The sequence below is a fragment of the Ambystoma mexicanum genome, chromosome 6q (assembly GCF_040938575.1).
Source record: "Ambystoma mexicanum isolate Mex_15411 chromosome 6q, UKY_AmexF1_1, whole genome shotgun sequence".
In the NCBI taxonomy this organism is placed as follows: Eukaryota; Metazoa; Chordata; class Amphibia; order Caudata; family Ambystomatidae; genus Ambystoma; species Ambystoma mexicanum.
The window spans coordinates 1,512,777,589-1,512,804,579 of NC_090937.1; the positions used below are offsets into that span (position 1 = coordinate 1,512,777,589).

General features: G+C 44.2%; 1 protein-coding gene across 2 annotated transcripts in view; it reads right to left on the bottom strand.

The window, feature by feature from the left end:
• Positions 1–26,991, bottom strand: part of LOC138516807 (catenin alpha-2) — a 3,575,147-nt gene that overhangs the window by 2,629,937 nt on the left and 918,219 nt on the right. For both annotated transcript variants that reach the window (XM_069632215.1, XM_069632216.1), the window contains exon 5: positions 2,995–3,114. In XM_069632215.1, coding sequence (XP_069488316.1) covers positions 2,995–3,114 — 120 coding nt within the window. The remainder of the gene's footprint in view (positions 1–2,994; positions 3,115–26,991) is intronic.

Sequence of the window (26,991 nt, forward strand, 5' to 3'; positions counted from 1 at the left end):
AGAGCTGCTGGATCTCGGCCTATTTGTCCACATAGAAATGCTAATGGGGGCAGAGGTTTATTTCGATTCCATGCATGGGGTGAAACAGGCATTACCGACAGTGATACTGACCTCTAAGGAGAGTAGAACAATTGTACATTAGCCATCAAAGTGCTAGAGATATGACAAGAAAATGTATCATAACCACATTGATGGAAACATACATACAAGCAAAGATGAAAGTGATATTCATGGTTTATATGAGGACTTTAAATGGATCCATAGAGAGAGAGTGTGTGTGTGTGTGCATGTGTGTGTGTGTGTGTGTGAGAGAGAGAGAGAGAGAGAGAGAGAGAGAGAGAGAGAGAGAGAGAGGTGCTCAGTTGAAGTGGTTGCAATTGTAAAGCATCATTAGTCATCCATACTCCAGAGTGCACTAGGTGGTATTCTCAATATAGAATACGCGAATAATCAATTCATGAAGTGAAAACATAGCTGGGTTTGGCCTAAATATTGTCGAATATGCAGTTGTATCTACATTTCTTTTCTTATATGTGATATTCCCTACTAGATTCGGGTTGCCCTTTATGGACATCTCAATTCCAAAAGTAATCACTAAATTCAAACCATACCAGTAACAAACCGGATAAAATATTGTGAAAGAGAAAATCTTTATATATAAAACTGAATGTATGTATGTTTGTCCGGCTATACAAATCCAGCCCATTAAACTCACTGCTAACTAATTTTGCATGGATTCCTCATTTGTCTGGGGCAAGATTGTAGTCTGTTTGGATGCAAATAATTAACTCCTAAGCCACCCTCATTTACTGATGCTCACCCAGATTCACTACAATAGGTAATAGAAGGAGTCAACATTTAGAAACGTGTCTGAAGCAAAATGTTTGATGTGTTGGTTATTCCTTTGAAATGTTTTACTACTGTATAAAGTTTGAAAGTGTTTATTAATGCATGTTTTAAGGGAATAAAAAAATATACAAAATGGGTTTTTATCATGCCACTCCAAATATGGGAAATGGCAAAGTTACAGTTTACTTAAGTTCATTTACAAGAAGAGAGCACAATCAATCAATCTTTCTTGGAAATGTTCTCAAATGTGCTAAAGCCATTGAGTGACTGAAACATGCCGCACAAAAAACAAACATCTTTTGGAAAAGCTCCATCTTATGCAAAGCGAAAATCAATATCAAGAGCTTCTAAAACACAACAACAAACAGCAGCACGACTTGCCAAAAAGAGAACAAGAGCAACTTTCTCCAGGGCAAATGAGACGCCAGAGCAAACTGAAGCAAGACTTGCCGACAAGAGGACAAGAGCAACAGCCTCCAGGGCACACGAGACACCAATGAATCAGGAAACTGGCTATGCCGGTTACCCAGCTAGGGAACTCTACATACACAACGTTTCTGAGAAAGATACAGTAACTGCCTTCCAAACAAAAGTGAGGAGTCAGATAATGCCCTCCAAGTTCACATTAATATAGAGCAGGCCTGATGCAGAGATCACTGAAAAAAACCAGTGTGGGAAAGCATAATTGTGCAATGCCTATTTTCAATGCTAATAAACTAGTTCACAATCAACACCAACCCTGAACTATACACTAAATGGAGGCAGGGATATGAGTGAAATACAAATGGCATATAGGATTGCAGTATCAGGCTCCACAATCTGTAAAGGGCGGCGAGACAATACATGGTTTCAGGTTACACTAAAGTGAGCCATATTGTATAATTGATGCAGTGGAGGGGATGAATAAGTCTTACACATCCCAGAAAGGTAATTCATTTCATTTGTGATATCTAAAAGATCCCCATGGTTGATTGTGTAATTGGTGGCAGCAAGTCTGAAACAGCCTTTTCATAGGCCCATCAAAAATATCTCATAGGGCAGAACAAATTCAAATTGTATAGAATTAATACTGCACCTAAGGCCTCTGGACCAAGTACTAGGAGCAATAAAAGCCATTCAGTTGTTCCTGTTGAAGCACAGGATAAGATTTGAACTATGTGCCTGCTCATAAAACGCCTTACCAAGCAAACTGCATCTGCCAGAGTACTGAGATATACCATTACAAGAGAAAACAACAGCAGTAACTAAGAAAGCAGGAACGTAGACGGGGCTGTTCTTTACTCATGTCTACATTCTTTGCAACGAAATACCATCAGAAGTGACTGAGCAAGAGTAATGACTTTAAATCAGGAAACTGCTTCAAGCCAAACTGTTTGAACAGATCTACAGCTATACGTTTATAGACAGGGATTCTCCTACTAAAAGCCCTCTCACACTGTTATTATATTTTGTTATTTTCTTTGCCATTGAACTTCATGCTCGAGGAGTCTCTGGAAAGTCACTTCAATATAGCAGAGAATCACTCCTGCTTTACAGTGTACTATGGTTGATCCATAATAAATGCAGTTTTGAATAGCCTATTCAGGCGATATGCCCCAATTTGGCGGGCACACCGCGTGGGTAACGGCCGGCCAACCAAGTTAAGGGGTGGGTGGCGCTGGGTGGGCCCAGCCACCGAGGGGCATATCACCATTAGCATCTGCGGGTGCTGATCATTTTTTTAAAAATAGAAAATATTTTCTTTCAGTGAACGGGACACCGCAATACTGTACCAACCTGGCCGCCAGGGAATATGTAGGAGGCCATTTCCAAGGCAAGTGGAGACCGGAGCAACAGAAGCTGTGGCGGCGGGACTCACTGGCGCAGTTGACAGGTAAATGAAATTAGGGGGAGGGATTAAATAAAAAGCTGGCTCGTGGGGGGAAGATGGCGGGCGGCGGAGCTGGCCGGCAGACGGCATAGAACGCGGGCCTTCAATGGTAGTGTCAGTCCGTGTTCCTAGCCACCTTATTGCTTACTCCCCAGCCCACGGTGCTAATGCAGGATATAAAGCTAACCTAAATTCACCCATTTAATGACTGAGATTTTTGGACTTTATGCAGATTGCATATTATGGCACAGTGAATTCACTAGTGTTCATCATACCTGTTGCCTTCTTGCTGCTACATAGTTTAATTTCACCATCTCTTTGCCAAATTCTTTAAACCGATGTGCCAGATCCTGCTCATTCATGGCATTTTTCACCGATTCAAGTGCTTCTTCAACCTGCATATTTAAGAACAAATAATTATTGATCGTGCGGGTGGTTGTCATGCTGTCGCTTTTTGTTTCATATCGAAAGACCAAAAACAAATAAATGTTGACAGTACATTTAACAATTTTGATGACATTGAGGAATTACATTTGTCATTGAATGACCTAATTTTCCAGAATACATTTAGTTCTGGTAATTAAAACAAAAGACATTAAAAAAAAACAAAATCCACATTAACATGAGCTTTCAATCCATTCTCCAGGTCGCCATTTCACTCAGTAGCAAATACATGCATTACCCAAGAAACTAAAACAGCTAAATCCTGGGGATCAATCAGCTTACAGTTGTAGTTTCCAAAACGTTCTACTTATAGCAATCATTATGTATCATTATGTGAAAAATTAAAACGTTCTTAGTTGGATGTCCATGTACAATACTTGTCATATATTATACTGATCTAGAATATTGGTACGCCTCCCACTGGCCTCATTACAATTGAGCAACAGTCGCGGTTGCACATTCTTAATCTGCTGAATTTAAGAAAGGTTCCCATAGCCTGCCCACTCCAATCTACATCTCCTAAAGCGTAACAGACTCTCAAGTTGATGTGCTTACATTCTGCAACACTTGTACATGTCTTTGGTTCTAACCAGATACTATTCTCCAACTTTATTTAAAATGGGCTTTGTTAAACATTCAATAAATCCCAACAACTTGACCCATTGACAATTTGCAAAACAACATGGAGTTTTTAGCAGAAAATTATCCTATCACTGGTGTCGACTTCTGTGTCAATGAGTAGAGCAAACCACAGCTTCTACCCAGAAATTTCTTGCCTTGCTTTTACTCTAATCCATTATGAAATTGACCTCCAGCATAATCATAATGAGAACAGTCCGAAGAGGCTATAACCATGCGTTAATTATTTATGGTACTAATGAATTATGCGTACACACATTTTGAGTATATAGATGGTCACGCAACATCACGGTAAACTGAGCGCTTACTCTCCCAGCCTCTTCTAGCAAACCCATCCACCTCCCACCATCCACCTCCCTACACATGCTTCCTTCCCATTATCACCGGCCACCATACAAGCATTCCCGACGACCTGCACACCGGTCTCCCTCTCACAAGCCGCATTACCTGAGATCCTGCTGCAACGTACAAGATCCATTCTCCCAATAAAATCTCCCTGTGATACACACTATGCATCACCCTTTAACCCATCATTACTCTGATGTTACAGAGCATGAGCCGTGCCTATTCTGCGACCCAACTGTCTCCTGCCACCCCTAGATGTTCCTTCCTGCCTGTTTAGACATGGTAACAACCCTCACCAGTCCCATTCCTGTATTACCACGCCTACTAGGAGAGACCTTGCCACCACCACCACTACCACGATTAGAATCAGAACCACCCCTATCTCTCCCCACCCTTTCACTTCTAGCCCAAGCTTCCTCATGTGCACCACAACAAAATCAACTGGCCTGCGCTTCGTCAACATTACCAATATGCACTGTGGCATGCAAGCTCCACCACCAATGCTTTTCCTCCCACCCCCCGACAATGGCCTCACCCCCACATGCAACTGCCATGCACCTTGTCATGCCATCAAGAACAATCAGATAAGCCTCAAGGTATGCAACCAACCTGTCCCTGACCTGATTGTCTATAAACCCACCCTCCATACTACTTAAAAGAAGCATCCTTCCTCTGCCCAACACATAACACAGTCCAGTATTCCAAAGCTGCACTCCCAGCTCAGCATAGGGAAGCCAAGGGGAGCCACATTCAGAACCTGCACATTACCACAAAAACCTAACATCCCCAGAACCTGGACCAGTGCTCTCACACCTCACTCTTAGCCCTGCATCAGACATACAATAACAGCCAGGCTCAGGGCATGCATCACCCCAAGTACCCTCCGAAATCCCATCTACTTTGGGTAACCTAGAGATAGCAATTAACACACCCTGTATAACACACTCCCAGCCTCCCATCCAACAAAAAGGCTATCATTCCCTTTGTGTCCACGCTCCTCAAATCCACAATCTCATCGAAGAACAACACCTGGAATTTCTAGCACTAACGGAAAACTGGCTACACAGTGCAGCAAGACCTTCCCTACTCTAGCCCTTCCCACCAACTGTTCCATCCTCAGGACTGATAGAATAGACAAAGTAGGAGGCAGTGTCACCCGTATTAGCAGAACCTCATTTGCATTCAGGGAAATACCCTTATCTCTGCAACCTGGCGACAGAACTCCTCTCCGGCAAACACAAATCCACCCACAAAACACCATAAACATCCTCCTTGTTTACTGCCAACCCAACCACTCCAACTGACATTCCCCTCCTCCTTTCTCCACTCATCAAACCAGCCATCAAATTCCTAGTTTTAGGGAATGTCAACCTTGGCTACAATGATGCTGCCGACTCCAAAGCCAACAACCTCACAAATTCACACACTGAACTAAAGTTCACACAACTCGTCCAAACCACCACCCACTTAAAAGGACCCACACTGATTGGCTCCTCTGCATGAACACCACTGTCTCCTACAGTAACATAACACCTGAACCCTGGTCAGACCACTCAGTCATCAACCTCTGTCTCATCCACGTCCAAAATCATAATAAACCAGATGCTACACTCACCCCACCTCTCTCGCAACACGTGCAGACTCACAGAAGCCTGCCTCACCCCAACACTGGAGTCACACCTAGCCAAGACTATAACCTCTCTCAATGACCTTCTAGCCTTAGCCTCAGTGATCATTACAGCCCTCACACAGACCATTGACCAGAACGCTCCACTCAAACCTAGAACCCACAAACCAGGCAAGAAGTCCAACACCTGTTTCACGGGAAATCCCTGTGCCCTAAACTGGCTAATGTGTGCCCAAGAGCACCCCTGGAGGAAATACCCTACACCACTCAACTTAGAGTCTTTCTGCTCTGCAGCCAAAACTTTTAAAAACACAGTTATCTCAACTAAAGCCAACTCCTTCAACACAAGAACAACAGAAGCCAGCTCTAGCACTCGTGAGCTATTTACCATACTCAAAGAACTGGAACACCCAGCTCCCATGCCCCAATCCATGTCGACAAAGCCTGGTGCTCCACCATTCAAGTAATACTCGCAAACAAAATGACCATACTGCAAGACAAAATACTTTCCAGACCCTCCCCTGCCCCATTCCACAAAAGCTCTACCTACCCCTGAACTCACCGCCTTCCAAATTCTTTTTCACAGCCATCTCCTTTGGAGATATCAACACCATGATCCAACACCTCAAACCCTCGACTGATGAGGAGATGCCTGTACAGCACACATAGTGAATCTCTGTGCTGCCAGCCTTGCTCCAGCCCTAGTTGACTTTGTCAATGTCTCCTTCGACTCCAGCATTGTTTCTCCCTGCCTTAAAACTGAATGGGTCTCCGCACCTGGACCTGAAAATCCAACTTGACCTCACCCGTGACTCAGGAAACCCGGCAATTCTACTCCTCCTAGGCCTTTCTGCAGCATTTGACCTTGAAGACCTCCTCACAAACATGTATTTCTCCCATCAAGCCACTGATTGGTTCAAATCCTTCCTGAGCGAGATAACATCCACGATTTTCATAGGTGACAATTCTGCTGACCCCATCCCCGTCCCCTGTGGCAGCCAACAAGGCTCTTGCATCTCGTCTGCCTTGTACAGTACCTATACCAAAACCCTCTTTGAGCACCTTGATTCCCTGGGCATCCCATGCACAGACTTTGCTGATGGCACGCAAGTCCTCCTGCCTATGACCGAGGACGCCGACACAATCAAAAATATATAGTGTCATTCAGAAATGGATAGCAGCCCACCACATATGCCTTAATGACAATGTATTTGTTTATTTATATAATGTATTTATAAAGCGCATGAACACAGGCCCAGGGCCATAGACATGCTAAAAAGAACAAAAAACGAACAACAGGAAGGGAGGGATCAGGAGGGGCGAAGAGCGGGGTTCAGAATAGATAGAACAGAATGATCAGGTGAACAGTATAGTTATTACTCTTCGATTGAACAGTGGAAATGAGGCACAGGATCTGAGGTCGAGTGGGAGTGAAGTCCAAATCCCTGGTCCAGCATGTGCATAGGATCTCTGGGTCACATAGGAAAAGATGGTTCTAGGTACCTCCAACATACCAGAGTTGTTAGATCTCACTGTTCTGGTGCTGTCAGCCGAGACATGTAAGTGGATAAGTACTTAGGAGTTAGCCCAAAGAGGCATTTGTTTGTAATGCACAACACCCGAAAGGAGATTCTGCTACAGACAGGAAGTCAATATAGGGCACTCATAGCTGCAGTTACATGGTCAGTACTGTGAAGGCCCTCAACGATGTGTACCACGTTGTTTTTCACAACCTGTAGGTCAGTAAATTCGTGTTTGGAGATGTCATGCAATAGGCTAGAACAATAGTCCAATTAGGCACCTATGATTGCCCATACAATGGTGGCACATTTAGTAGAGGAGAGAAAGGGGCACATCTGGCCTAGTAATTTCAGATGGTAAAAGGAACTGGACACAACACTGTTAACTGGTCCCTTCATGGTCAATTCTTGGTCCAAAGTGACACCAAGAGTTGTGACCTTGGACTGAATAGGGATGCTACAGTGCTACAGCCATCAATTATGAGGGATGTGTACTTGTATGGCTATGCCCAGAACCATAATTTCTGTTTTAGAACTATTAAGAGCGAGTTTGTTAGCTTGCACCCAGGTTTTAAAATGTTCACAGGTGGAGTTCTAGACATTGCAATCAGTGGTATAGTCCCATGTGAGGGGCACAAGACACTGCGTGTGTGAGGAATTCAACCATCCGCATGGGTAGAGTGCGCTCGCCTGGGCTTTTTGATTTTTTGATAAATAAAAATGAATGATGGTAGATCAACATGGGCATCCATGAAGAAAACCCTAGCTCTGCGTTCCCCAATAAATATTTCAGCCAGCCAGCTGCTGCTATGGAGTAATGTTCTGAAGGACAAAGCCTCTCTGCCAGCAGGGTGTGATCAAAATGGTTGAACGTGGCAGAGCGATCCAGCAGCACAAGCAAGGCTTCATGACCTTGTTCCATAGTCCCGAGTATGTTGGTCTTTAATTCAGCGGCGCAGACTCAGTGCTGTGGGCCGTCTAAAGCTGGACTGTTTATGGGCAAGGATGTCATGTTCAGTGAGGAAGGCCTCAATCTGCAGGTATGCCACCCTGTCCAGAATCTTAAGCCGATAGGGGACATTAGTGATGAGTGACGATAGGTCTGAGCTACTCATTGTGGGTTCTCCTCACCACCTAACATCGATAGACTCTTCCTACTCCACCTTCTCGATTGACGGAATCACCATCCAGGTCTCCAAACACATCAAGATCCTGGATGTTTACATGGATGCAGAACTCAACATGTCCCGCTACATTAACACTCTGGACTTCTCCACAGCATACACTGCCAAGCACATATTCTTGAGTAGGAAATGTACCTCACCTGCCAACTGCCTTACACTGGGGCAAGCTATCATTGGGAGCAGGCTCGACTACTGAAACATGCTATTCTCTGGCACATCCTGCAAAAATCTGGTAAAGCTTCAACTCCTACAAATGAATGAATTAAGACCATATCACAACAGCAAGAAGGGAAGTGCATTGCTACCCATAAAAGCACAAATTGACCATAAAACACTTGTCCTAACACACCAATGCCTTCACCACAATGACCCCTGCTACCTGATCCCACGCATTGTGACCACGCCAGTGGCACGATGCCTCCGATCCTCAGCCATCCATTCACTAGTCACCCCAGATTCAACTGCAAGCAAGCAGGAGGCTCAAACTTCTGCATTACAGCACGCGCCCTTTGGAACTCTCGCCCCGACCACATCAAAAACGAGCCTTTAATCTTGAGAATCAAGACTTTACTTTTCAACAAATATACATAACCTATGTCATTCACCTCAACTCTTGTATTGCTTTTTCTGTTACTCTCTGTTCTTTCAATTCCCGTACAAGCGCTGTGATACCTGCGTGTCTGGGTGCCATCCAAATTAAAAAATAAATAAAATAAAACAAATAGAAACTGGGCGCCATTCCTGAGGCGAACAAGATGTTTAATGTTCTCGATTTTGCGTGCAGTTACACCTTTCAATTCGCCAACAATGAGAATCAAGGATGAAAAGACCAGACGTGAAAATCCCTTTCCATAAATGTACCAGCCTGCATCTATAGAGAACGTTTTTTTAGTATTTTCATTGTTACAAAATGTGACCAGAAAGTTATTTTTAGACATTAAATGCCTTAGATGACATTAAATGTAAGTGTCAGAGACAGATATCAAACAAGGGTGCATCACACACAGCGATGCTACCTGCTGTGCTCCCATGAAAGACTTGAGCCATTGTGTTGCGAATGTTAGCCAGATAGCAGAGTATATTCATGGTACAAAAGGGTGCCCCCTCCAAAAATTATATAATGCTTGACACATGGCACAGTGAGAAAATGTATGAATCCGCTGGTCTGAGTCTGACAGTGAAAGGGCAAATTATTGTAGATGCTGAAACTTACACATTTGAAAGTGGAATATTCCATGCAACTTCAAAAGGCATGGATGCATGCCACACCTCCCCAGGCTATGCTGTGAGACGCATTTCCGTGCTCCACAGGCCTAACAACTAAGCTAGGGTCAAGGCCATCTCATATCTACCCCCACCTCCAAGCTCTTTCACCACCAATCATGCATCAATGACCTTCCTCTGAAGTTTAGCAGTGTTAGATTCAAACACACCACTCCCCCATGCCACTTCACCCACAAACACACCATACACACACACACACTAAAACTATGCATGCTTGCCTGGAACACAATTACTGTAGGCCACCTTTCTCACAGGTTAGATTGGAGTGAGTTTTCCCAGCTGATCACCTGCTCGAAATCAGCGGGTGCCATATTTTGATTAGCGACTGGGTGTCATTGCTGATTGTGAGCTTTTTCTTCTCACGGAGATGTAGAACAGGTTGCTGGTTGCAGAAGATGTTACGTCCTTTGAAGTATAGTTGTGTGTATATATATATACACGCCTCTTAAATGTCTCTTAAATGTAGATGTGTGCCATCCCCTCTTAGGTGCAATCACGTTGACTAATTGCAGTATTGAGGACTCCCAACACCCATCTCCTCAGAAAACATTGGACAGGATATTTTAAAAAGGATTAGTACAAATAAAAAATAAAAAAATAAAAATAAAAACCGAATAGCAGATGAAAGATAAGACAGATACAAGTTAAAAAGTTAACAGAGGGTCCTCTACCAGACCTGCTCCATTCATCTGTTGAACCTGATTGTCTACGTTTTCCAAATGTAGTCAGGTACGCCAGCGCCTCACTAACTGAGCGATGAGGAGACCACCCAAGTCTTTTTTAAGAACGGGTTTCAACCATGTATGCCCAATGATGGCATAAAAGGAACATACAATAATACAGTGAGCAGTTGTTTCACTTGTGAGACCACAATGCGAATCGCACGTGCTAGCTCCTTTCCACCTCCCTCCTGCCACAGCTAGGGGCAAGGTGGCACTGCTAAATCTGACATAGAAAGCCCTCCTATTAGGATTTTGGATTATGTCTAAATATTTTGTATGACATCCGCAGTATTAAATCTTCAGGCAATAACAGATTCTCAGGTTTGTATCTGCCTTTTCTAGCAATTTGCACTACCGCTACTTCCCTTTCAGATATATTAGGTCTCGCTTTGTAATCAGCATGGGATTTTTCCCTAAAATGATGTAGCCCAGAGTGGCTGAACCTGTCCTAACCACTCTAAACCAGATACGGTTTTCTTTTTTTTTCTTTTTCTTTTTTTTATTTGTTTATAACCTCATAGGTTTTTACAAAACATATTCAAAATTCGCATTCCCTGTTGCGCAGTTTGTGTACTTCCTAAGGACACCACTCCTGGAGACTCCTTTCATTACTCTAGACTGGAGAGCAGGCTTAACGAGGGTGCCTCCTCAGGGCACGCCTGGAGGCGCTTTTAATTTGGCCCATTAGCTCTTTGCGGGCGACAGTCAAAAATTTTGCAGCTGTTCTGGACCATTTAGCCGAGTCCCCGGCTATCAGCCGCGACCAGGAGGTTTCCTCATCCAACATCTTTGCTTCGTTGAAGAGTGGTGTCAGATAGGATTGTCTCTCATAGGATAGGGCTGGACATATCATTAATAGATGTCGGAGTGATTCTCGGTTGTCCGGCACACTGCATAGACGACACTCCGCCGATGGGGACAGCGCTCTACTAGATAGAATTTCTCTAGTAGGCAATAAGTTCAGCTGTGCCCGCATAAAGGTTCTTCTTAGATTTTTTTCCGGGAACTTGTCACAGTACTTTAAGGGTTCCTTTAGGCGATTGTGAGAGGGAGGTAGGTGCTTTAACGATTTGTATGAAAGAGCTTTTTCGTTTGTGCAAATCCAATCTTGCTGCTCTAACTTTGTTTTGACGCGGCATGGATTTGAAATCAGTATTTCTTCATCACACACTACCGCCTCCATAGCGATCTTGATTTTTTTTTCCCAATCTACCAAGGCTTTGCAGTTCCGTCCTTGTAGTTCAGCCGCCATGATTTTAAAAATCGGGGGGGAGCTTTGGAGCAGGATTTTCCTGTATAGTTGAATTGCACATATGGTCACCACCGCTCCGAGAGATAGCAAACCTAATTCTCGACGGATTGCTGGAAGGGGAGCTGACTTAGGTAAGCCTTATACTGATTTCCAGATGAAGCCTTCCAGACGTGACCATAGTTCATCCGGGAGATTGAGGTTTGCCGCCATGCCATAAGTAATGGTTGGAACTACTTTCGTTTTGTAGAATTGCAGGGCGGGGAACCATGAGAATTTTCCGAATTTCCCATCGACTGCCCGCATTTGAGAGGTTAAGTTTCGCGCTTTGGACCAAAGCAAGTTTTGGAGTGAGTTTTCACGGAGCGTGTTGTCAAGCATTACTCCGAGATATTTATATTCGGTTATGACTTCGATTTTTGTTTGTCCCAAAGCCCAGCCGAAGGTTGATTTAGTGCTCTTTGTTGATTTTGAGAGTATCAGGATTTTAGTTTTCGTTTTGTTGATTTGCAAATTGTTCGTGCTCATATAGGCCGCCACGTTGGTCAACTGGCGCTGAAGGCCGATTGCTGTTTGGTCCAGTAGAACCAGGTCATCGGCATACCATAGCCTAGACACTTTCTCCCCTCCTACTTTTGGAGGGAATGCTCTCACCATTTTCTCAGACTCTTGATAGTCCCCGATAAATGCAATAAACAGGGCAGGGTTTAAACGGACCCTTAACGATGTTTCCGTGTGAAGTGCCAGGATGGGGTCGAGAACTGGTCTCGGACAGTTCCATGCTGTCAGTTTGGCCCATAGCGTAGTACGATCTACTGTATCGAATGCCTGCGAGAAGTCTATTAGTGCCATGTAAACTTTAGTAGCTCCCCTCTTTACGTTGGCTTTGATTATACTCAGGATCAGAAGATTAATTGCCGTTCCTGTACCTTTTTGGAATCCTGTCTGGAAACAATCCATGGCTGGGGAGATGGCGGCCCAATCCTTGAAATGTTGTAACAGCAACGAGGCAAAGATTTTGCCAATTATATCTAGGAGTACAATCGGTCTGTAGTTTGCCGGTTGGTTTCTATCACCCTGCTTGAAAACCGGGACTAAAATTGCCTCTGTCCAGGATTTTGGGACTTGCCTCTGGGTCTGGCATTGGGTAAAGAGTTCGCAAATTGCATTTGCCCATGCTAATGGATGCCTTTTGATATCAACATTTGTCAGCCCGTCCGGGCCTGGTGCCCTTGAAGCTTTTAACTTGGCAATTGTTCTTAAGATATTTTCCTGATTCGCTAAATCGATCCATGGGTAATCCCCTCCTTTTTGAATCTGCTGGGGCGAGTCCCCTGGTACGCGGTATAAGTCTGAGTAGTGGGAGATCCAGTTTTGTTCAGATACTGAACTCGAGAGTGGCGGCGCTTTTTGGCAATTTCTATTTCTGAGCAATGTCCAAAAGTCTTTGGTTTTTCTCGTAGCCCCAATTACCAGCATGGCTTCCGCATCCTTCTGGTAGAGTGTTTGCCGATGGTGTTTTAGCCATGCCTTTTAAATCTTCTCGCCAGTATGGTATTCAGTCCATGCCTCCCCCTTCCCTGCCTTGATCGCTTTCTTTTTTAGCTTTCTCAACTCCAATCTTTTTGTCACCACCTCTTGATTGAACGTGTGGACATGGTTGGGAGGGTTTTTCATCTTTCCTCCAAAACTTGTTTTGTAGGGCACAAGTAGCGATACATATTCAGGTCTTCCCTCTATTGGATTTTCCGGAGGGACCCCCCCTTTTTGCTTTAGAGCGATTTCCAACCCTCTCATGTTGTTAGATGAGAGACGAAGTCGGTTTTGTTGCATGTTCGAACTTACCACTGCTAGGTAGTACGCTCTTTCCTTCATGAGACCTCCCCAGGACATCTGCAGCAGATTGTGGTCACTTTTTGGTGTCCGGTGTACTGTGAAGTCCGTCAAATACGGGATCAAACCTTCGGTGATGTAAATGTAATCGAGAGTAGCCTCCGCACCCGACCTTTCCCATGTTGGAATTTGGGATTTATGCTCCATCAGTTCTGCCACATTGTAAAGTTTTCGTGATTTCATTAATTCTGACCACACTTTTCCTCTTTCGTCTGCCACGGGATTGGAAGGCTTATCGTCTTTATATTTGCCAGTCCCACATTTTGCGTTCAAATCGCCACATATTATTACGTGGGGGACCTTTAGGTCGATTGTAATTTTGTCGATGATGTTCGCAATCGCCGTGCAAAAGCCCTCGGTGGAGACTCTGTCCGGGTACGGTTTTCAGATCCTGGTAGGGCAGGAGGCGATGAGAGATGAATTTGATATATTGAAGGTGCACAGTTAGTCCAGAGCATCATTGGTTTTAGTGCCAACTCCTCAGAGATAGGTCTGAATCCTAATTGTTTCTGGGTCAGAATCGAACGTGTAGCAGGTGGGATGACATGTTCTACTCACTCAAGAGCAAAACAATTGCACAGCTCCAGAGCTTGCCGGCATATAAAGCTACTGCTTGCAATAACTTTGGCTCTGTTAGCCTCAAGTGGGGGGGCCGACAGAATGGCCACCTCATCAGTGAGAAAAACAAAATATATTCCTCCTACAACCTCTTTTATAATTAGCTTACTTTTCTCAATCTGTGGCTTCCATGAACCATTGCTGGAATTGCAGGACATTCTAATCTCCATGCTAGTCAAAGGCATTTCGTTGTTTTAGGGGAACAGCACCTTAGACAATTTTGGAGCGCCTTAGTGTTTGTTTGCCCATAATGTTATTTTAGTTTTTATTTCCAATTAATGGATAGATATTTTTGATGGCAAAATAGTTGCAAATAACAAGTAGTTGCCTCAAACCATTCTCTGTTTGGGAAATAATGACCATGTCATCTGCAAAAAGCCAAACTGGGACTGGTTCAGCACCCATTCTTGGAAAGTCCCCCTTCTCGCATCCCCCTTATGCTGGAGCCAAAGGAAACAATAATTAACAAATAAGGTGGCAGAAAGGACGCAGCCCTGCATTTAAAATCTCAAAATCTGATGCTAAATCCCCATTACGCATGGAAACCCTCCATCTTGGCCTTAATTAGATGCATATGTGCTGTCTCCCTACCACACCATCAGAGAATCCCATAAAATGGAACTATTAACCATTTCAAATGCAGCCGTGAGGTCGACAAACACTATATGGAGCCTTTCCAAAGTAACATATATGCCATTAAGCAAAGGCTCAGTTCAATAGTCTTTACCCCCTAAGAAAGCCCTCTTGGTCTGGAGCTTGACCATTACTCTCCCATTCCTGAATCCTGAAGAGAACAACATTGGAAAATATATTTCCGGGGGGGGGCATCCGAATGGAAATAGGTCTGTAATTTGTAGGATCACACCGATTTGCCCTTTTAGAATATGTGGACTATTTCAGAAATCTTCTAGGAATGGGAAATATCACCAATTGTTAAGATCAAATTAAACCAGTAGTACAAAGTGTGTACCCAGACCATTATATCATATGTCCATAGGTCTGACATAACTCCATCCAGAACTGAGGCCTTCCCCAAAGCCTGCCAATTTCAGATCCTTTGCAATGTCATTAACCGTGAAGTAGGGACACCAAATGGAGAAACATTAGAAGCATCCTTACCATTTGCTTACACCGCTACACACTGATGTAGAGTCTGATTTGTTCTCACTTCAAGACTACCAAAGATTGTGAGGAAGTGCTTTGTACTTGACATATTGTACCCCCATCCTTATGGTCATTGCCAATCATGTTCACAAAGCTGCAGACACAATATAAGCAGTAAGGTGTTGTGACTTGCTTTCATGAAGCTCTAGCCACAATTCAGGACAGTGTGGTCACTGATCTGCAGCAGTACATGGATGAGTAGTGGCTATACTCGGCCCTCACATTGTGACAGACCTACAGGCATCCCAGTTATCAAGTTGTAATAGACACACTCAAGAGATATACACCCTTCTCCTTTTGAGGTAACATGGACCAAGGGCAGGCTACACTCTTAGGAGAGGTGTGCATGACATGACAGGGGAAACCCAAAGAGAAGTACTACACGACTCCAAAATAGAGACATGTCCAGTCAACTTTCTATACCTATAAATATCCTTTAATTACACAGACCAATATGCAAATAACTGACTATAAACCCACTAGAAGAAGCCTGCTCCTTTGGAAACAACACAGACAAAGCAGAATGTGGTTATGCAAAAACACTGGCGAATTTACCAGTGGTGAAGAACTACCACAGGTAAATTTGCGCCTTGAAACACTTGTGTATAGGCGCGTTACAAATGCCATATCATATCATATCATATCAAATTACAAGAATGTCACTTCTAAAAAAAACATTTTTTGAGAACAATGGTGACTTGGCAATCACTATGGTCACAAAGGGGCCCAGGCCTCCCAAAGGTATTGTAATCTCTTGTTGTTGGATCAAGAGTGGGGGGGATGGAGGGGAGGGAAAGGATAGGCGATGATAGGAGAGGGGAGGAGAGGAGTGGAGAGGACAGAAGAGGAGTGGAGAGGAAAAGAGAGGAGAGGAAAAGAGAGGGGAGGAGAGGAGAGGGGAGGAATGGAGAAAGAAGGAGAGGAGAGGAGAGGAGAGAAGAGGAGAGGAGAGAAGAGGAGAGGAGAGGAGAGGAGAGGAGATTATAAAATGAGCGAAGCCCTGGGTAAAATGGCCAGAAGAAAAAGAAAGTGGGAAAAGATTGACAAATACACTTTTTGAAGGAGGGTGAAGAAAGGATCGGGTGGAGCGTAGAACAGGTGGATGCTTTCAGAAATAGGTGAAAGGGAGGCTTGAGGGGTATGTTGGAGGGACAGATGCAATGATGCTGAAAAAGAGAATGTGTTCTACCTTGACCAGACCAAAGTTGTTAGAGAGTGTGTGTGAAATAAGGAGAGGGAAAGAGAGAGCGAGAGGGAGAGAGAGAGAGAGAGAGAGAGAGAGAGAGAGAGAGAGAGAGAGAGAGAGAGAGAGAGAGAGAGAGGTGAACTCTGTGACTGAAAAGGGGTGAGTTGGGATGAGTGAAGGTATTTCAGTAGGGCATAGGAAGCATGAGAGAGAGGGATGAAGAGAGAGTCCTATAACTATGAGCACATGCTGAGATTTCAAGGTAGATAATTAAATTGGGCTGGGGCTTGTTAGAGCCATGACCCATGGCAGAGAGGTAAGGATATAATGAATATCAAAGCTTTTTTGCCTTCTACCAACTCTACCTCACTCTTCCATATAATGTATGAAACATGGAGGCTGCCAAAGGCCAATGCATGTATGCTCACTTTTTATACAAAGAAGGAAGTGCCCACAGAGCCGTCAGTAACATCAAAGAGCAAGTACAAAACGCAGGACGATTGAGAAGGAAATACAGTAATGGTTCAAACCTTGAGACTAGGAGTGGCGTTGGTTGTGAAAATCCACCAGGAAAGAACCAGGACAGAGATCACCACGGCAGAAAAGAGTTTTCTTAGTCACTTGGGTGGGGGATTTAGGATGAGTACTGACCTTGTCAAAAACATCCTTACCATTTACCTTGTATACATTTCATCCCTTGTATCTACGTTTCCCAGAAGTATAATGAAGAACCCCTATTAAAATAAAAAGGATTGCCATTGTGCGCAGTTTTGTTTCTACCTTTGATCCTTGTCCCCTTTTTGTCCGTGCCATGATGAGAACCAAGTTGGTCACAATAAAGCCCACTAAACTGTTGGACTGTACAGTACATTTCTTTGTGTTTGTTGTTGGGAATACATTCCCAAAATCATCCATATTGCAGCCACCAGAAAAATCACACACCCGCTAATCTGTCAGAAATTTTGCTGAGACTTGTCCATGGCATAATCCATGTTCTGGACACTTTCCTCAGAAGAAACAGCTTTCCATGGGAGCCTTAATATTTAACCAAGATGGAAGGGATGATGATGCATCGACATGCATAACCATTGAGGAGCTTAAAGCTGTGCTCATTAATGAAACAACATGTTTTGGACAATGCCTAGAGTCCAAGGTGACAAATGATTTCTGATGGATTGGCAGTAGGATAGCAGTGTACATTGTAGGGGAGGTTATGAGCTAATGAATTTGTGCAGTATATGCTTTGTGTAGTTTAGAACGTGGGTTACTAACATTTAGTAGTGGGGACAGAAACGGCGGTGACATTGGTTACTAACACTTAGTATTCGGGTGAATTGAGTGGGTTAGATTTGTTAGGCCACAGGCGGCAAAACTGCTGGCATAGTGGCAGACACACTAACATTGACAGTTTCAGAAAATAATACAAAATTGGAAGCTGAACAGCAGTGCTTCGCAAGGCAGAGCCTGCAGAGTAACAGCATAATGGTCCTTGAAAAATAAGTGTTTGTTGTGCAGAGTAGGAAAACAGGAAGACATTGTGGTACGCCGAATGTTGTCCATAGGTATTTCAAGCCAGGGGCTGGGCAGTTACAAGAGCGGAATCAGAGGGGCCAGGATGGGTGCTGGAAGGTTCTAGTGTGACATGTGACACCAGATGACACCACAGAAGTGGCTGGGAAATGGTATTGAAAATGTACAGAAACATACAATAAGAGGTGGTTTTCTCTGAGAGGTGTAAAAAAGGAACAAAGGAGGATGTCCGTATTTTGAATCTGAGGCAGCGTCCTAGTAGAAATGGGCCAAGTTGTACTTGGCTGCAAGAAGGGCCTAGCGAGTCAATGCTGAGGCACTCATTCTGAAAGGCAAAGATCCCAGGGTAAGTATAAATAGGTTGAAAATCAATTAGAAATCCCTACGGCAGGGTATTCTAATTGGGATGGTGGTGTCAGAGTGGACACAGAAGCTATACATTATTTAATCCTTCTGGTTCCAAAGGATTAACAAAGTAGGCAAAATCTAAATTATTAGCTGGGGGTTTCTTCATTCATGCAGAGGTGGCCATAGTCTCATCATCTCATACTCCTGCCAACAATCTGACATTAGGCAAGTGTATGGGAGACACTAAGAGCTGAAACTGTGTTCATATTGCATTGCTCTCATCGCCAAAGAGGGCCAGTTTGGATGTCCCAGTCTAGAAGGAAAATAACATACATTTGAATTGCTATTCTGACCCAATGCAAGGTGCTTATGGATATAGAGTGTGTTTTGTTGAAGGCAGCATAGGAAGGGTCAAGGGATGTAACGCAAGCAGGTGTGCCTACAATGAGTAGCTCTGTCTTCTCGTCATTAAGGCAGAGGTTGTGGATCGCCATTGAGAACTTTATGATGCAGAAGACTTTGTTGCCAATGTTTGAATCAGTGGCATAGTTGTCAGAAAGGAGGATAAGAATCTGTGTGTCATCGGCAAAGTTGGTGTAGGTGATGCCTAAAGTATCGATGATATCGAAGAGAGGTTTGGTGTTTGTGTTATAGAGGGTCGGGGTCAGGCCGGAGCCTTGCAGGATGCCAGAGGGATGGGGATGGAGTCAGCAGAGTGGTTTTCAATGAAGACTCTAGAGGTACGGTCACTTAAAAAGGATTTGATCCAGCGGCCTTCTTCAGGTGAGAAGTGGAAAGAGTTTGCAAGGTTTTGGCAAAGTAGGTTGCGGTTCCCGAGATCAAATGCAGCTGAGAGGTCTAGGAAGTGTAGGAGGGCGGTAGTGCCAGAGTCTCTAATGCTATCTAGTTGCATTTTGAGGTCGATAAGGGCCATTTCAGTAATATGTGTTGACGCTGTTCAAGGAATTGCTTGCGATGTATATAGGTTAATCAGTCTAGAATTTTGAGCAGGTAGGGTACTGTAGTGATTGGTCTGTAGTAAGTAGGGATAGTCACATCAAATTGGGGATTTTTTTGTAAAGGGGTGACCCAGGCTGCTTTGATAGTAGTGGGACACAGTTGAAAGTGGAGTTAGTGAATTCCGTTATGATGTGGGTGAGGCTTGGTGCACAGAATTTAATAATATTCACCGGGCAAGTGCCTCCTTTGCAATTGGAGGGTTTGTGGATGGTCTTCAGAACAGCCTCTTAAGATACAGGATAGAATGAGAAGCAAGGGACAAGGACCTGAATGGGATTGGGGGAACTGTGGCTGGAATGTGTTAATAGGGATTGGAGTCTGGGTTTGGTGGATAGTAGGAATTTCCCGAACATTATTTTGTCGCAGAGTAGATTGATTTTGGGTGTGAGCGCGGTTTGTTTGGTGGTACACCATGCTTTGTTAGGTGGGACTGCAGTAGTTGGTGCACTCAGTTTATCTAGTTCGGCAAGATGGCAAAACGTTCCTTATCATTGGAGCAAGCCATGCTGATTCTATTATCGTAGGAGGCAGCTTTGGTTGCGAACATCGCATCCTTATAGGTTTTGGAGATGGAGACAAAGAGAGTGGCATTCTTGAGGGAAGGGTATTTCTTGTCTTGATGCTCAATGGCTCTTTTCTGCCTATGGAACAGGATTATTTCATCTGAGAACCAGATGTTAGTGGGATTAAATGTTTTCACAGATTTGTTTTTTATGGGGTGTGTTGGTCTAACATGGCTAGAAGGCTAACCTGGTAGTACTTTGCAAGGGCTCTTGCAGGTGGGAGGCCGGGGTTTCAATGAGAGAGATAAGGGTGGGTTTAAGTGTTTCATGAGTGAGCTTCCATTTTCTTCTCACTAGGATTTGAATGGGTGGAGGTCTGGGGTTGATCACAGAGTTCGGGTGGTGTAGTTTAAATTCAATCAGATGGTGATAGGGCCATGGGAGGGGTTGTTTGTGAGATATGTTGATAGGTGAGTTGGTAGTAAGTATGCAGTCAATGGTGCACCTTTTCATGTGAGTGGGAGCTGAGACAAGTTGTGTGAAATTCATATTGTGGAGGGCTTAGATCGCAGTAGCAGCTTTATGACCAGTGGGATCATTAAAGCCTAGATTAAAGTCACCTAGGATTATGCATTTGCTAGCTGGTTTGAGGAATAGTGTTGTAAGGAGGGGGATTTCAGAATCAGGAGATTTTGAGGTGTTAGGTTGACTATAGATCATAAGAATAGTGAAAGAGGTTTGGCGATTGGTTGTGAGCTTGAGTACTAATGTTTCGTATCCTACCATGGGAGGTAGAGGGATGGTGCAGGTCTGGAGTTCGGCTTTGTAGATCACTGCTACTCTACCGCTGATGGCATTGGTATGGTCAGTTCTGCAAATCAGGTAGTTGGGTGGGATGGCTAGGCTGAGCATGGGGCCTGAGGCACTATGTAGCCAGGATTCAGTAATGCTAGTAGGTCAATTTGTTTTTCAATGATGAGGTTATGCGCTTTAATGACGTGGGCAACCAGGGATCTGATGTTGATAGGGCACAGTTTAGAGGTTTGTTTTGGGTGGTGGGTGTGGGGTTGGTAGGTAGGCTCATGGTGGAGGAGAGGTGTTCTGGAGGTGGGGTTTTGGGAATTACGGCTGGATAACCTAGCTAGTCTGAAGTTGATTGTAGTGGCGTAAGAGAAGTGTTGGAATGCAGGGGAATGCAGAGATGTTCTAAAATTTGTGTAGTGTATTCTTCGAGTTCCTAGAGATGGTGAGGTGGTGTTAGTGCATTTGGGCTTAGTGGGCACAAGACGTGCATGGGTCGGAGCAAGTGGTATGGCACTCGTGGGGTTGTGTCGGTGGCGAGGCACTCGTTGCCTTGTGTAGCACTAATGAAAAGGCACTCATGGGATTAGGTAGAGCAGGTGGCAGGCATTAATAGAAGTGGATATTGCAGATGGCATGGCAGTCAAGAGCTTGGGCAGCGTAGGTGGCAGGGCACTTGTGGGCTTGGGTAGTGCCGGTGGAAAGGTATTTGAAGGCTTGGGAAGTACCAAAGGCAGAGTGCGCATGGGCTTGGATAGTGCACGTAGCAGGGCACTGGTAGGTTTGGGTGGCATGGGTGGCAAGGCTTCCATGAGCTTGGATAGCACTGATAGCAGGGCATCTGAGTGTCTAAGTGGGACTGGGTTCTTTGTCAGATTAGGCCGGGGGAGATTTGGATATGTTGTACAAGCGAGGGGGGAGATGTGAACGGTATTGATCAGTGAGGCAGGAATTGCTCGGAGCAGGACAGGTGATAGCTTGATATATTTTGGTCTGAAAGCATGTTTCCAGGTGAAATGGGTAGAATGGTTGGGAGATAGGTGGCAGCATCCTGGATGAAAAGGTGAAATGTTTTAGGTGATGGGGTGGGGCATGGCTGTAGGTTGCCCTGACTGGGCATGTGTACCAGGTAAAACATTCATTACATTGTATAGCGGTGGTGCGCATAAACTGATAGGACATTCATAACATTCTTAGCAGTTATGCATCGGCCTGATGGTGCATTAATTACATGCTTAGCAGCTGTGCATGTGCCTGATGGGGCATTCATTATATTGTATAAGTGGTATTTTAGTGGGGTTAAGATTGGAATACATGGTAAAGCTTCTGGTTCCCAGGCAATGTGGGTGGTGTGTTTGGCGGGTGGAGCGGGCATTGAGGACTGTTGGTTACAATATGGGCTGGGTAGGATTGGGTTTGCTTTGCTTGCTGGAGGCTTTGAGTACACCTCTATGCAAGCATAATGTTCCAAGGGAAATGTAGAGGGGTAGGTCAGAGGAAAGTCCAGGGATGTTGCTGTAGTGTGGCACAGTGAGTGTGGTGGGTGAGCTCAGCAAGTGAGTTGGTATGTGAGCTCTTTGTGGTGTAGACAAGAGGTTTGGTGCACTGGGTGTAGCACATTCAGGGTTGCTAGTGGTGGTATGCTCATGTATAGCTCTAGAAAAACTTACCTGTGTCGGGGACCATAGTCTGGGCGCCAAATGGTAGAAGAGAGCTGATGGGCAGTAACACAGGCACGTGTTTTTAGTGTTAGGGCCACCAGGCCCAGATAGGCTGCGACAGGCAGCAGCCTTGCTTCAGTGCTTTTCTTCGTTGTGCCTGACGGCAGGGCCTGCCGGCACTCGTGGTCGAGGGCTGATAGGCTGTCTACCAGCCAATCAGGAGTTGATGTAGGCTTCTGAGAGGCACTAGTGGGTGTCTCGGCTAGCAAAAAGGCGGCGGCCATCCTATGCTTTGTTAGTGCACCCTTAGGCAAAGTGGCACTAAGGTTGCAGAGGGGTATAAGGTCACCCTTACTTATGCCCAGTAATGAGTCAGCATATTCTGCTTTGTTTAGGAACCTGTCCCCAACGTCCTACAACAAGGTGGGACAGACCCTATACATTTCTGTGGATTTGGGACCGAGGGCCTGATTCAGAGCCTGTGCTAAATATAGCTTTGAAAGCGACATTCTCCGCTTCAGGTCCCAGCACCATCATTCTGGGATGGGTGGACATAGTGGAGGGGAAATGCTGTGCTTTCCAGCAGCAAAAGCTGCTAAAATCTCTCTTTGTGGGGGAAACATGTGCTCCGGTAGCTTAGTGAGCATTTCTCAAAAGTCTGCCTCTTTTCTGATTCAAGAACGTCTGCTTAAACTTTCATTGAACTAGAATAGTGGTGCTGTAGTCTACGAAATGAAATCTGCATAACGGGAGAATGCAACTGTGGGGTGTAACGACTCCTCCAAGGGTACCTTTGACGTCTCAGTCTGCATCTCTTCGCTGGTGCAGGAAGGGTGTTCATCTGCCTCTGAATCCAGTCCTTGCCAGCCCCTCGCATGTGAGGTGGTTGGCAAGGATTTTACCATGCTTTACAGGAGTGGCGGGCTTTGTTTATTGCTGCCACTCCCGTAATACATCGGAATGCCTGTCTTTGTAGACAAGAGTCTCACTGCACTTTTCCATTTTAACATTCACTTCTGAATCAGGCCCTGGGTGGAAACCCACCTCCCAACCACAGAGCTGAATTCACGAAACAATGTTGGTGGCAAACCAAGCCAATTTATACAATGATAGTGCATGTACCGAAATCGTGCGCTCGATGCCGATGATGGAGCTCTGGTTTATATGCTTGAAGCTAATTGATACAAAGATAGGACACCTCACCTCTAATTATGGCATTCCAATTATATAGGAGAAACACACTAGGTTTCATAGTAAATGATAACGTATCCTTGAATGTTCTCAGTAAACACATCTTTTCGGGAGAATACATGACCAGGTGGAGGAGTCGGTAACAATGACCATGGACACTGAGAAACGATGCAACTTCGTTATCTTAGTGAAACAGAACCGCATGTTGGCGTTTTTTAAAGATCTTTGGACATTCAAGATCGTTGTTGCAGAATTCAATGTCCCTACGTGCAACGTTATTAATAAAGCAAGTTCTAAACATTGAAATAGAAACATGAAGTGTTGCAATGGAGATTTGGAATTCAGCGGGTTAATAACAGAGGGAGCGAAAAGAAGGCTAGTTCATTCCTTCCGAATATTGATAAGGTATGGAATTGAGTATAAAGGATACAAGTAATAGAAAACAAGTTCAAGTACGGAGGAACGGTGAACATCTTCTGTTTGTTAACTTCAGAAACGTCGTTGTGAATGCCAGACAATGGGTCCATGTGTACAAAAAGCAGAAGAAAAGTAACATCTGCAAATGCAGTTCAATTAAATGACCACAAGAGGGCCACAATCAGCAGCCGCAGTCAAACAATATCAGCAAGCAGAATTTCGTCCGATAAAAAAGTCTTATCTCGTGCATTTTATAACATTGTCTGAAACATCTGTTCATTTCGGGTTAGGATTATGTTGCAATGTATGCATCACAGGTATTGTAGCATTTACTGAAGACCCAACGTTGTACTCAGCAGCAGATAGCCAACATGCTTAATTAACCCCTCCCTTCCCATGAAGACCCTAATGTATCTTGCTCCTTGTACAGGCATCATCAGCAAGGGAGATTTACAGACCCTTTAAATAGCAGCAGTAACTCATGCCGCTCCCCCATCAGAGCCCATAACTGAAAGAGTTTGCATTTGTGTTCAACATGTATGATATAGTGAAAATGCTGCGTCGTGCACGCGTAGCTGTTGACATGTGTCTCGTCGCTGTTAGTGCTGATGCAGGGAACACATCCTATGTTTCCATGTGAAAGCAGCATTCAACATGAAGGCAGGGCACACATGTCACTGTGTTTGTTGATGCAGGTCACTATTGTTGTCCACAGAGGCCTTGCATAAGTGTGTGAGGCGACCGTCCTCCGGTGCTGCTCTCGGCCTCCATCAATCTTTCTTCCAATGGATGCTATTTGTGCAGACACAAGTCGTGGCGGCCTTTGGATGTGTTGAGTACATGTTTTTGGGAAGCCATTGGATGAAGGTTGGACAAGGTCACACATTAAGGTAAAAGAAAGTACTGCTGTGTTTTCACAGGTATTCAGATGGATTTTTTAAAAAAAGTTGTATTTTATTTTGCCCATTTATTGAGTGCAAACAAAGCAGTGGTGTACTTAAGCAATATGCCCCGAGCGGCGTAGGCATTACCGACTGAAACTGAATGCCATGTGGGTGGCGAAGGCGACACCCAGCAGTGTGGAGGCTCGGATGGCCCGCTTCGTGCCTCCTCATTGGCTGAGGGGCAGCGACTAAATCATATGGGTCTTTTTTTTTAGGAATTTCACAATTTGGCGAGGGGTTGTCATGTTGATGGGTATGAGGTTCTACAGTCCACAGCATAGACGGGAAATGCATGTTTTGCAAGTCCTTGTTTTGCATTCCTGCCTCACATGACTTCTAAAAATACCCAAAAAGGGGGATCTCAGTTGCTGTTGGGTACTAATGAGCACAAGAGATCAAAACAAGGGGATGTGTTCCCAACTGGTCCATTCATGAACCTCATGATTGTTTAAGTAATGCAACCACACAATGACAGAAGCTGCAAGCAGTTGTGGGTTTGGTCAAAGCAAATAATACTGCATGCAATAAATGATTAATAAACAAAATATGATTAATATGATTTGGACTCATTAATCGTCCACTAAATAAGAGTATTCAATGACTCATACAAAACACTAATCACGCAAATAAAGAAATAATTTGAAAAAATAGAAAGTTATTATTCTCTTGTAGGCAACATAAAATAGGATAGTATGATATACAAAAAGGCAATAATTTCACACATTAACATGAAAAACAAATTGTACTTTTAATGTTGCTGTCTAAATGATCCCCTACCATAGAAAGAGCATGGAGAAAAAATAGAAACGTCCCCTGTTCTAGTCCTAATTTGGAGAATAAGGAGGTTATGAGGGGATCCAGGTATTGAAGGTCACAATTCAAATGATTAGAGGCACATAGACCATTTCCATAGCTAAATCACATGACCAAGGAAACAAAAGGCCATGCGGGTTAGCTTTGGCATACATCCGTGCAGAGGTTGAAGTCATTGGAGATATGATCTATCACTCATGGACGGCACAGATGATGGGTGATCTTATTAAACCTATCTGGACAACATCACAGTAGAGCGCTAGCTAGGATGTGAACGTCCTCGTCAATGTACTGCAATATGGAGATGAGGGCTTGATGGTATACTATATCATTGGCTAACAATTGTATGGTGGCTGTGTCCATGCTGCAACTGGGTGTGTAACAGGACTGATAGGTTTATAAGATGCTCTTGATAAATATGCATGCTTGAAATTGCTTGGCTGTGGAAGGATCTTGCCTAGGGGAGGAACTTAATTGCTGAGGCATTGAGGAACCAGCACTACTTTTATTTATGTATTTAGTTAGTTATGTATTTGCTTATTTTAGCAAAGGAATATTGAGGCGGGGTGACAGTGTCAGTATATTGAGGTCTGTCACACCACACTGTGTGTATTAGCTATGTATTTGTATTCATTGTATGTATGTTTTACCTGTATAGCAGCACATAAATCCCTGAGGCATCTAGGCACTAGTTGCACAAGAGAATACCAGGTACACTACTGCAGTAATGCATTTTTAGGTATTTGCTTACAGCACCACCAGCCGAGGGGCACAAGGGGGGGGGGGTGGAATTTCATCCTGGAAATCATGACATCTGGACACATTGTATAGGAGTGGGGGCACACACAATGCACTTTTGTTGCTATGTACATCACTGCACAGTCACTAGAATCTCCCAAGCCAATGTGGAATTTCCTGATTTCTTGGACTAAAATAAATCTGTCCGGAGAATCCACACCTTAAATATAATTACCACAATTAAAGCAAGCCATTAGATCCTTTCAGGAAATTAATGTAATGCACCTGATTTAGGTGATCACACAGCTACTCACACACATGTAGGATAAGCTACTACCCAACCTCTATCTTGCTGTGCTATGCCAACTGGTGCCTACTGCAATGGTGCTTCAAGCATCCACTATATTGCTTAAGGACATCTGCGCATCACA